We start from the raw sequence: 12,725 nt of genomic DNA on the forward strand, positions 1-12,725 counted from the left end.
GGGGAACCAGTTGGAGTGGTAGATTTGTCATGCCGGCACTGAGGCCCAGTGATAACCCTGGTGGCAAAAAAGGAAAAAAAAACCTAACAGTTACTTTTTGTAGCAAGGACCCAAGCCCACTGTGCTGTCTGATTCCAGTAGAACAATAGACCAGTAGAGGATTGTTCTTCACAGGGAAGAGAGACAGACATTAACTTTGTTTAGAGTGTAATGCTAATAAAATATACTACCCAACAAATCAATTAGCTTTTCCCAGAGAAATAGTTCTTTTCACTGTCACTGGAGAGCCCCTAATCCCGTTACTTGTCACAAAATGAATGCCCTTAATCACAACAGAGACCAGGAGACTCCATTTAAAGGACCTCTACTGCTTTGAGAGAACAGTTCATGTCTTATTGACTGTGAATGGATGATGTGTCTTCTCTCTAGAAAGAGCTCTCAATTAAATAGCCCCAAGTCAGCTGAGAAGCCAGAACAGCAGAGAACAACAGTCCTCTGTCTATAACAGATAGGGAAGGGAGACTTGAAAAGGGCTTTGAGTAATATATTGTTTCAGAAGAGATTGGTATTCCAAGATTTTTGCCACCAGAATAATCAGGTATGTTTCCTAGACTTGTTAAAAAGATTTAGAGGAACTGAAACCAAATCAGACAAATATAAGTGCCTTTCATTCTTAAATTGATATAAGAATAACAGGACTGAGTATCAGATCATTTTCTATTTGTCACACTAGTTGCCTGCTTTTATTTCACTTTTTGCTGATAGATGCCTCTTTTCCTTTATTTCTTTCTTTCTTTCTTTCTTTCTTTCTTTCTTTCTTTCTTTCTTCTGGTACTATATCAACATCAATAGTAGATTTAGGAGAACGGGGGGAAAAATTAAACCAAATTATTTGCAACTACTTGTTCTCTGGTTTTCCATTTTTCTGGGTCCTAGGTCCTATAGAATATGGTCCGTAGAGTGTTGAGAAAGGAATGGAATCTAAACTCTCTACCTAACACACCTTTGACTTCCAGTCTACTTCTGAGTGGTATGGCCAAGATTTTGGAAAGATTTCCTAGAGATTTTATAAAGGTAAGTAGTGAAATTGACCTCAGAGTTTGGACTTTTACTCTTCATTCTGAAAGATTTCAGAATGAAAATCCAAAAAGACCAGAAGACCTTAAAGAGAATACTAGCCAATCAAGAATTATCATAAACATTCTTTCCATTTCTCAAGAGAGCCATACCAGTTTTAGACCTTTGTATATGACTTTGAAAAAATGGTTCATGTGTGAGCTACAAAACATCATCTTCTGCCTTGTAAACAGTAGCACAGCGGGTTAAACACAGGTTGCGCAAAGCACAAGGACCGGAGTAAGGATTCCGGTTCGAGCCCCCAGCTCCCCACCTGCAGCGGTTCGCTTCACAGGTGGTAAAGCAGGTCTGCAAGTGTCTGTCTTTCTCTCCCCCTGTCTTCCCCTCCTCTCTCCATTTCTCTCTGTCCTATCCAACAGCAACGACAGTAATAGCAACAATAAGAAGAAGAACAATAAACAACAAGGGCAACAAAAGGGGAAAAATAGCTTCCAGGAGCAGTGGATTCATAGTTCAGGCACTGAGCCCCAGCAATAATCCTGGAGACAAAAAAAAAAAAAAAATACATGGAGGGAGAGGGCAGGCGGTGGCTCACCTAGTTAAGCATACACATTACAGTGCGCTAGGACCTAGCTTTATACCCGTTCCCCTCCTTCAAGGGGAAAACTTCACGAGTGGTAAAGTTGAGCTGCAGGTGTCTCTCTGTCTCTTTAACTCTCTATTTCCTCCTCACCTCTCAATTTCTCTCTGTCTCTAACACATAAATAAATTTTTTAAATACATGTTATATTTTTCTGTCCCCAGTTCTAATAATAGTTTTCGATAAACAGTGAGTTCTCAGTAATCTATACTGAATTAATACAATGAGTAAATTACTAAATTCATTCTCAAACCCAAAACTCTATTCTGTTGGATGACTGTTCCCACTTTACTTCACAATCAGTGGTTGTACCCTGCCAGTCTTTCTATTTCTATTTACTTTTCCCAGCTCTTTTTCTATACCTCTTAAAAATAAAGAACAGAATCAAGTGATGAATCAAGCTTCATCACTGAAGCTGTTTGAATAAACCACACTTTGACTACGAAGCAAATCTGTTGACTGAATCTGAATCCTTATTCATAGAGGGGGAACAAAGTCAGCAAGTTACACTGTTTATCACAGAACCAGTAGGGTAGAATTTATCGTTTAGTTGCAATGACATTTGTTAAAATTCTGTTTCTGGACCAAGGAGATGGCTTAATGGTAGAATGTATGTCTTGTATATGTGAGGTTGTAGATTCCATTCCTGGTACCATATAAAATGGCAGAGCATTGTTTCTGCACTCACACACTCGTGCTTTCTCTCCTTCTCCCACATAAACACACACAGACTCACAATTTTGTTTCCACAGGGTTGTTTTTTTTTTAATATTTATTCCCTTTTGTTGCCTTTGTTTCATTGTTGTAGTCATTACTGTTGTTGTTATTGATGTCGTCATTGTTGTTGGATAGGACAGAGAGAAATGAAGAGAGGAAGGGAAGACAGACACCTGCAGACCTGTTTCACCACTTGTGAAGCGACTCCCCTGCAGGTGGGGTGCCAGGGGCTCAAACCGGGATTCTTACTCCGGTCTTTGCACTTTGCGCCACCTGCGCTTAACCCACTGTGCTACCGCCCGACTCCCCCTCCACAGGGGTTTTGAACATCCACAGTTACATGGCTTCTGTCAGACTTTTTCTTTTTTTCCTTTTTGATAGAGGGAGAGAGAAAAGGAGAAACACCACAGCATTGTTCCACTACTCATCAGTCTTCCCCTTTCGCATGGCACTCCCATGTAATGACCAAGGGAACCCAGGTCCTTGCTCATTATAAAGTGTGTTCTCTGAGTTGAGCTATTTCCCAACCTTCCACACTCATGATTTTTAAAAAGTGTCTTAGCAGTCAGGGAGATAGCACAGCAGTAGAACACAGGACCTGCAAGTGTAAAGTCCTTGAGTTTAATCCCAACACTGCATGTACCACAATTATGACCTGTCTAAAAATAAAATTGCATTTCTTGGTCTAAAGAGAGGCTGTGTTATAGTAAATTATTGTAAGTTTTGAATTCAGAAAGGATAGAGATGACTCACTTTGTCACAAGGTCTTGGTTGATGTCTGGTGTTGGGACAGATCATTGGGCTAGGTGCTATTAGTAAGAGATTGAAGATATTTGTGGTATGCTGATCACTGACTGATGAATAGCTGAAAATTTTGTAAATTTTGAAATGCAGTGAAAATTTTAGTAAAGAGTCTCTTTCAACAGAATTAACTACTGCATTCAGCCCTGCTTTAATGCATGAAAACCAACTGCTTAGAGTAAAGGCCATAGTCCACAGACATCATTCATTAGGATTTATCTTGGACTAATGTTAAGTCAATAGATAGGTAAGACATACCAGGAGAGGTGGTTGAAATGGCATCATCATGTTGCAGATGGCTTGGCAGTAGTATTTTGTACATCTCTGAGTTACCTTTCTGGATGTAATTTGCAAGTGAGCCAGTAATGAAAGCCTTTCTTTGAGCTTTGACTTGCAACAAGGGATGTAGATTGTCTTAGATGAAGTGCTATGGTCTTCTGTGACATAGCTCATCACTCTTTAACTCTTTACAAGGAAAACCAGAAAGTTCACAACCAGGGGAGAGGGTCAGGCGGTGGCACACTCATTTGACTGCACATGTTACACATGAATGCACAAGGACCCGGGTTCAAAACCCTGGTCCCCACCTGCAGGGGAAAAGCTTCACAATTGGTGAAGCAGGGCTGCAGGTTTCTTTCTCCTTCTCTGTTTCCCCCTTCCCTCTCAACTTTTCTGTCTCTGTCCAATAAATCAATCAAATAAAAATAAAATTATACTAAAAATGTCAGGGGAGGAAGAAGTCTGTCAAAGTTGCACGTTCTGGCAGTACCTTCTTGCTTTTCTGGTTTAGGATCCAGAACAGAGAAAATCAGTTGTTCTCTTGCTCTTGGGACCTGAAACTGCATTGGTTCCTGATGATAAAATGTGCCAAGGAAATTCTGACCTTCCCCTTTCCAGTTTCCAGTATACATATATGACTGCCAAAAGCCTACAGGATATTGGCAATTTATTCCCTCTGAACTGAGCCACAGTTTGTAGAAAGAAAGACATACCACTGGCCTGCTCTCTGCAATGTTCTTTCACAGCATAGAGTCAGTACCCCCTGCCCAGAAATTGATTCTTGCCTTCTTCAGTTTTTCTGAAAGTTCGATTGATGAGGCTTAACTACAGAGATAGGGACAAGGTCATGGGAAATCTAAATCTCCCTTCCTACAGCTGCTATGGAATGATGCCAGATTATGTCACTAAGCCCCATGTCAGGGTAGGAGACAGGGTGTGAGAGCTAGAAAGCCTGCGGGGACCCCACATGCCAGGTTGTAGAAAGAAACAGCCAGTCTGTTTTGGCTACTACTATAAATGTGTCATTCACTTTGACTTAGCCTCAAATAAAAGAACTAATTTAGCTGTAGGGCCTATCAAATTGAGAAATCATAAGCTATGTTAATGAGGCTGGCAAAATAGCTCACTTGGATAGTGTGCCTCTTTACCATGGGTGCCACCGAGGTTCAAGCCCAGCCCCAAATTGAAAGAAGCTTGGTGCTATGGTCTTGGGGTCTGTCTCTGTCTCTCTCTCTCTCTGTCTGTCTTTGTCTCTGCCTGTCTTTTTTGTCTCTATGTAAAAAACAAAATCAAAAAGCATTTTAATGATCCAGTAAAGGAAGGCCTGGAACTTTTTTTTTTCCAAAAGCATAACTGCAAAGACAATAATTTGCCGATCTTTAGTAATGAGTAGGGCTGGTCTGGTAAGATAACATAATAGTTATGCAAAAAGCTTTTATGCCTGAGGCTCTGAAGTACCAGGTTCAATCCCCAGTACCATGATAAGCCAGAGTTGGAACAGTACTCTGGTAAAAACAAAAAACGAAAACACTGCACCAAAGTAAGAGACTTTGGGGAGGGCGAGGGGGTTGCTTTCAGTTCCTGGTGTACGGTGGTGGAAGAGGACCTAGGCTAGAGGTTACAGTGTTTTGCAGAAAACTGAGAAATTTTACACATGTACCAACAACTATATTTATTACTGACTGTAAACCATTAATTCCCCCCTCCAGTTAAAAATATTAACTAACTTTTGATAATTAAGGCAAGAAAAATTGATATTTTCTTTCCTGGAACCCTCCATGCTGCCATGCAGCTAACTATTTTCTTCTCAAAAAGACAGAATAGGAGCCAGGCAGTGGCGCGCCTGGTTAAGCGTGCATGTTACAGTGTGCAAGGAGCTGGGTTCAAGCTCCCGGTCCCCACCTGCAGGGGGAAAGCATCACAAGCGGTGAAGCAGGGCTGCAAGTATCTCTCTGTCTCTCTCTCCCTGTCTCCCCCTCCGCTCTCAGTTTCTTTCTGTCACTATCCAGCAAATAAATACAATAAAATAAATTTTAAATCATTATTTTTTTTAAAAAAGTATAATCTGGAAGTTCTATTGAATTAGGGGGAGAGGGGATGAAAGATAGTTAAAGACGGTGATGGTATCCAGATTAAATGGGAAGTCCTGGGGTTTTTTTGTTTTAATTTTAATATATATTAACTTAAAAAATGAAATATATCTAAACTGAAAGAGACCATAGCACCAAAGCTTCCTTCAGTATAGTGGGGACTAGGCTCAAACCTGAGTCATATACATGGCAAAGCAGCGCACTATCCAACTGAGCTACTTTTTGGCCCAGACATGATTTGTTTAGAGCTGATTAGACATTATTTCACTTAGAGATTTCTAATTTGAAAGTGTTTCCAAAAGCTGATTCTCTATAATTGGTTCCAGCTTGTATTGTTGACTTTATTGAGTATTCATTGTTGGCTGAGCTATGTCCATGTATTGTAGAGAGAATTGGAGATCCAGGAACATAAATACCTGCAGAGATATTTAACATAACATGCAGATAGGGCCAAAGGAAGTCCTATAGCTAGAAATGGAAAGCTTCCATGCAGGCGTGGGTGCATGTGTGCATGTATGTGTATATACTACTCAGCTCAGACTTAGCCAGCAACCTCCAATCCTCGGGCATAAAAATATGTTGGACTAGGTAGTGGCTCATCTGGTAGAGGTCACATAGTACCATGGCAGAAGACACAATCTTCAGTCTCCAGCCCCACCTGCAGTGGAACAGTTCTGTAGGTATTAGGTATCTGTATTCTTCCCCCCCACGTGTGTGTGTGTGTTGTGTGTGTGTGTGTGTGTGTGATTGTCTCTCACTGTCTCACCCTCTATCAAAGAAAAGCCAGCTTTGCTGCTATCAAAAGAAAAAGAAAAAAAAAACTGTAAACATAGCTCTCCCCTGGCTCCCACTTGTGCACTTTTGATGGGATGGTGACAGCAGTGACTCTGCTTACTCAAAACTGACCAACATGAATCCTCAAACATCTGCTTTGAAAAGGATCAATGTTATAATAAGAAAAGAAATGAGCCACAGTAGACAACAACTAGGAGGTATCCAGAAATTGGAGAAAAGAGCTCTCAAAGGTTTCCTGGATAAAGTAGTTTCTAAAGTGAGATATGACCACACGAGTGGGAGAGAGGCAGGTAGAACTGCAAGGTCAGGACTGTGGTTAGAGCTTAGATTACAAGGGTAGATACAGTGACAATCAGGAAGAACTTTTTGCAAATTAAAGTATTTAAATTATTGTTAGAGCAGTAGGTGTTGGGAAGGAAACATTAAGGAAAAAAACAAGATTTAAGTTATGTTTCAGAAAATCCACTGTATTGTCTGCATGTAGAACAGGTACCAGGATGGGGCAAATGAGTTGGATGGAAATACTGTTGTGCTGATTGGGTTTTCTGGAAAGAAGTTTTGAGAAGATATAAGTTGAAAGCTCATAAAGAGCCATTTGGAATCTATTAAGCAAATTGGGAAGTAAAATAACTGTTCGAAAATATCTCGGTGGTTGGGCGGTAGCGCAGTCACTGAGTTAAGTGCACATGGTGTGAAGCGCATGGACCAGAGAAAGGACCCCGGCTCGAGCCCCTGGCTCCCCACCTGTAGGGGAGTTGCTTCACAAGCGGTGAGGCAGGTCCTCAGGTGTCTGTTTTTCTCTCCCTCTCTCTCTCTCTTCCCTTCCTCTCACCATTGCTTTCTGTCCTATTCAACAATGATGACAACAATACCAAGTATAATAATAACCACAACAAGGGCAAAAAAGGGGGGTGGGAATTAGCCTCCAGGTAGCTTTTCATCTTAGCAGCAAGGTAGTACAGTACACTGGCATTTGGTGAGACCTCACTTTGTCCTTGATTATCACTTGTTACTGCTTGGACCTTTGTTGTGTCATTTAACTTCTTAGAACTTGTTTATTTGTCCAACTCAAAAAGAGGATGATCAAGCTTTCCCAGTCTCTCCTGAGTTGACCTTAAGCTCAGCATGTAGTGGGACACAATTGCAGCAGGGAAGCTTAACATCCTCTCAATTAAAATGAATCGAATGAGTATGAATGGTAATTGTTCATCCCAGGAGTCCTGTATTCAGTGTGCACACTGGCCTATCAGCTGACCCAGGGTAGAGGTGGCCAGCCATCTTTCCCTGATTCACAGGCAGGTGGAGTTTCTGAATAGTGTGGCACCAAATCATCTCAGAAGTTTCCCCTCCAACTCTGAGACATGTTGGTGCTTGTTCACAGGTCAGGGTGACAAAAAGCTGAGAAAAATGGCTCTGTGAATACTTACAGAGCTAGCATATGTGCAAGGAAAGATGTAATTATTGATATTATCAACAGATCTTGTGGTGTTGGCTCATAAGAGCTTCTAGATGTTTTGTAGAAAATGACTGCCAGTTTTCTAGAGTGGCATTATAACTTCTTAATTCTTCCTTACAAAGACCAAAAGCAATGTTCCTTCCATAGGTTTTCTCCCAATACCACCTTCTTAGTAATCACATTCTTGGGGTTTATTGTTGTTGTTTGTTTTTGTTTTTTTCTTTATCTCATACAGTTAATATTGTTTGGAAACATTTGACCTGCCAAGACTGGAACTTGGGCATTTGTGGTTTCTCCTACAGTTGACAGCATTGCCAGCAAGTAGAACACAAGCTGTACATTCCCTGTTTTCGGGGTGAGGAATGTTCTCTGCTTTCTGGGAAAAACCAGATCCCTGACTCAGAGCAACTGAAAGAAACTAATTTTAAAATCCTTTCAAAATATTGTGACTTCTGAGAGCCAAGAGGTGCCTCACCCAGTAGAGCACATCACATACTTTCCCATGCATAAAGAACCAAGTCTAACCCCCTCATCCACAACCTGGGAGCACTACACAGAGGAGAGGCTTCACAAAAAGTGAAGTGACACTGTGGTATTTCTTCACCATTTCTCTGTCTCTTTCTCTCTCAGAAAAAAGGGTGGATGGGAGTCCTCCAGCAGGGAGCAGTACTAGGATATAGTTCTCTTTTTTTGAAAGAATCTCTTGGGCTTTAAGTGCACAAATGAGGGCAGCGATTTGGTATAGCTAACATTTTCTACACCTTTATTCTGTTCCAGGTGGTATTTTAAGCAGTTCCTCTTTAAACTACACTACAACCCCTTGAGTAGGTAGTGCACTTTGTAGATTAAGAAACCAAGGCTCATAAATAACTAGCCTGGAGCCAGTTAACAGAAATGGAATTTGAACTTGGGTGTGTGATTCCAAACCTGTGTCTGAATCATGCTGAGCTTTTTTCCCTCCTTACAAGTACAGACCTGTTGCGCAGAGCATACAGAGGTCTTTTGCCCCAGGCCCTTAGATTAATCAGAACTGTTAAATAGGAAATATGCAAGAAAATTATGACCTACTTGCTGTGTTTTTGCCATGATAGACAGGAAAAACCCTAGATAGGAACATAGCTCCCACTAGGTGAAATAATTGGGTTGTTGAAAAAGTCTGACACATTTTTGCATAGAAAAATAAACAAAAAACAAAAGACATCATGACATTTCTAATCTAGGAAGTCTTGTGGCAATCCAAAAGAATTTTTTTTTTTAACGAGATCAGGCTTTTTGTTGTTGTTGTTGTTTTTTTCATGCTGTGTGTTTCATGTTTTCCCAGGATAAAAAGATCAAGTGGCATGAATGCCCTTTTGGGGAAAATTGGAGCTAAGAAACAGAAGATGAGCACCCTAGAGAAGTCCAAATTAGACTGGGAGAGCTTCAAGGAAGAAGAAGGCATTGGTGAAGAACTGGCCATCCATAACAGAGGGAAGGAAGGGTAAGAAGGAATAGATTCTATTGCTATAAAAACCCCAAGAGCACTGAAGTAATCTGATGCAAATAGACTGTCCAGTTTAAGCAAGCTGGAGCATTTCATGATGAGACAAAAAATGTGAGTACTTTGGTTTGCTAGTGAAGAAGCTCGTTACTAATGTGGAGCAGGTTCTGTGAGTGAGAAAGCCACTGAGGGTGAAGGGAAGGACAGGCATGCAAGCAACACTTCTAAGAGTTGGTCCTGTCTGCCAAGCTGAATTACAGTTCCTGTGAACTGTAAGTTACTTCGTTTATTCACGTGGTCAGATCTGGCACACTGTATCAGCTTTTGCCTGATCTGAATTAGTTGGCCTTCTGAGAAGCTAGACTAGCTAAAATGTGTCAAAAGCAGAGCCAACAGAATAGCCTAGATTTTGCCTTATTACAACAGGACTTTATTTTTTCCTGTGTCATGCCCCAGGGTGGGGCATAATTCTTGGCTACAACCTGTATGACACACCAACCCTCAGATAACACCCAGACAACTCCTCAGGACCCCTTCCTCTTTACTTTAAATATATAAACAGGCTTCCTATAAACTTTGTATTTAGGGAAATCAAGAAACAGTGTTCGTGGATACTTAGGAACCTCAGGAGGCTCTGAGGAGCAAAGTTATTACGGAAGTGGGTTCCTGGCTCAGCGTCAGCAGTCCTTGTCCCTAACCATGAAAGGAAGTGTGCAGCCTATCACCCCCACCCCTCACAATAAGAGCACACTGTATACTTCAAAAGTTCAGCTCCTTACCAGTGAAGTTGGAATAATGATACCACTATCCTCAGGTTGCTTGGTAGGATTTCTTAATATATGTTATAGTACATATATAATGCATACAAAGTATTTTACAGATCTTTTGTTGTGTAAAAATCTGCATTGTCGGGAGGCAGTAGCGCAGCAGGTTAAGCGCATGTGGCGAGAAGCACAAAGAACTCGCTTAAGGATCTCGGTTCGAGCCCCCGGCTCCCCACCTGCAGGGGACTCGCTTCACAGGCAGTGAAGCAGGTCTGCAGGTGTCTGTCTTTCTCTCCCCCTCTCTGTCTTCCCCTCCTCTCTCCATTTCTCTCTGTCCTAACAACGATGACATCAATAGCAAGAACAATAATAACTACAACAATAAAAACAAGGGCAACAAAAGGGAAAATAAATATAAAATTTTTTTTTTAAATAATACATTTTAAAAAACTATCCACTACAGTTCTTTATAATCTAAGGCATAATAAAGACAGATGAAGGATTTATTTGGGAGGTTATCTTCCTAAATTAGGTCTCAAGGTTATTTGAATAAATGTGAAACTGACCAGCTTCTTTAACACCCAAACTTCTAGAACATGAGTATAGACTAGAGCCGTCTATGGAAGGCCTAGGACAAAGCACAGGCAGGAGCCAGTATTATCTTGAGAAGGCCTCTGACGTCCCAGACCTTCCCACTCTGACTCACTTCTCAGAACTCACAGCTTCCTCCTCTTACCCATATTTATCTAGTGCTGTAAAGTGGTAGGGGAATTGCCAATGTCTACTACACTGTATTGCTTCTCTGAGTATTGATATATGGGTTGGACAGTGTTCAACTCAATAATGTTGAAGTTAATAGATAAAAGTGAGGAGTGGTGCCCTTTTGAGATAAGGAAGTTAATAAAATGTAGACTGAAGGAGAAAACAAAAATAGAAAAGGACATCTGCCCCAAAAGGACTTTTCAAACCTAGGAAAATCACATGAGTGAGTGGGTTAGGAATAGCCTGCAGCTTTTACATGCACTCCACCTTCCTCCATCTGACTCTTCCCCTGACTATGATTTCATAGGTCTGATTGTTTTTGTTTTGTTTTTTCCAATATAGATCTGCTGATTTCTGTGTTCTGCTGTTTCACCTCTCCCTTCTAGCACCTACCTCCATAACTTTATTCATTTGCCTTTCCTAGTTCCTGAAAGCAGACTTAAGGAGCCCAGACCCTATTACAGTGGAGGGGTCATAGCTTCAGTCCTCATCATGGCTAAGCAGGAAGATCCTCTGGGGAATTTCAAGGCCACCCCTGTAGACTTTTATCCTCTCTCCCTCTCAAGTCTACAAGGCCACTTTTATTTTTTCTTCAGTGCTAGAGAACACACCCACAATCTCCCATCTCTCTAGCACACTGAAAATTTTTTCTCTATTTTGAGAGAGAAACCAAAGCACAGCTCCTGTGAAGTTCCACACATTTTTGTCTATATATTTTGCTTGATAGGACAGAGAGAAACTGAGAGAAGAGGAGCTAGGTAGAGAAAAAGAGAAATACCTACAGCACTGCTTCAACACTTGTGAATCTTCTGTCCCATAGGTAGAAACGGGGGGCTCAAACCTGGATCCTTGCACATGGTAACATATGCACTCAACTGGGTGTGCTACTATCCAGCCCCTTTATGTATTTTTAAAACATAAGGAATACCATTTCTAGTGACTCTCCCCCTCTTTTTTGTTTGTAAAATTTTTAAATCTTTATTTATTATTGGATAGAGACAAATTGAAAGAGATGGGGAGATAGGGAAAGAGTCAGAGAGACACCTGCAGCCCTGCTTCACCACTCATGAAGCATCCCCACTGCAGGTAGGAAGCGGGGCTCAAACCTGTGTCCTTGCACATAATACTGTGTGTGCTTAACCGGGTGCACCACCACCCAGCCCCCTGGGATACTGTTTAGTAACAAGAGTGAATGTGGATAAATTTCAGTATCATAATTAACACAAAGACATTTGTGCAGTATGATTCAATTTATATAAAGATGAAGAGAGGCCAAAACTAGTGTGTACTTTATGTGATGTTCAAAAAATGGGCACTAGGCCACATGAGAAGTAAGGCAGTGGATAAAGTGTTGGATTCTCAAGCATGAGAATTCTAAATTCTAAATTGAAATTCTAAATTCTAAATTGAATTCTAAATTCAATTCCTGACATCACATGTGTCAGAATGATGCTTTGGTGTGTTTCTCTCTCTCTCTCTCTCTAATTAAATTATTTGAAATCAGCACTAGACTGTGATGCTGAGGGAACAGGAGTTTGAAGGCAAGGAAATGTAGTCTTTACCTGGGGGCTGAGCTGTATATGGGTTAACAGTTGAACAGGGCTTCTTGAGTCTGGATGCACCCTACTTCCTGGCCTGGTGATGGCCACACAAGTGATTACGATTTTTTTTCCTCTAGGGTTATAGCTGAGTCTCAGTGCCTGCACTAGGAATCCACTGCTCCTGGCAGCCATCTTTTTACCATTGTTATTGTTGTTGCTGCTGCTGCTGCTGCTGCTGCTGCTGCTGTTGATGGATAGGACAGAGAGATATTAAGAGATGAGGAAAAGACAGAGAGGGGCAGAGAAAGATAAACACCTGCAGA

General features: G+C 41.1%; 1 protein-coding gene across 2 annotated transcripts in view; it reads left to right on the plus strand.

Moving 5' to 3' along the window:
* The window catches only part of CFDP1 (craniofacial development protein 1), a 133,283-nt gene that overhangs the window by 111,780 nt on the left and 8,778 nt on the right, over positions 1–12,725 (plus strand). Inside the window, exon 6 of one of the 2 annotated variants that reach the window (XM_007527574.3) lies at positions 9,177–9,335. The exons of the other annotated variant lie outside the window; for it this stretch is intronic. Within the exon in view, the coding sequence (XP_007527636.1) occupies positions 9,177–9,335 (159 nt within the window). The remainder of the gene's footprint in view (positions 1–9,176; positions 9,336–12,725) is intronic. 2 annotated transcript variants of the gene reach the window in all.

The sequence above is a fragment of the Erinaceus europaeus genome, chromosome 2 (assembly GCF_950295315.1).
Source record: "Erinaceus europaeus chromosome 2, mEriEur2.1, whole genome shotgun sequence".
NCBI lineage: Eukaryota > Metazoa > Chordata > Mammalia > Eulipotyphla > Erinaceidae > Erinaceus > Erinaceus europaeus.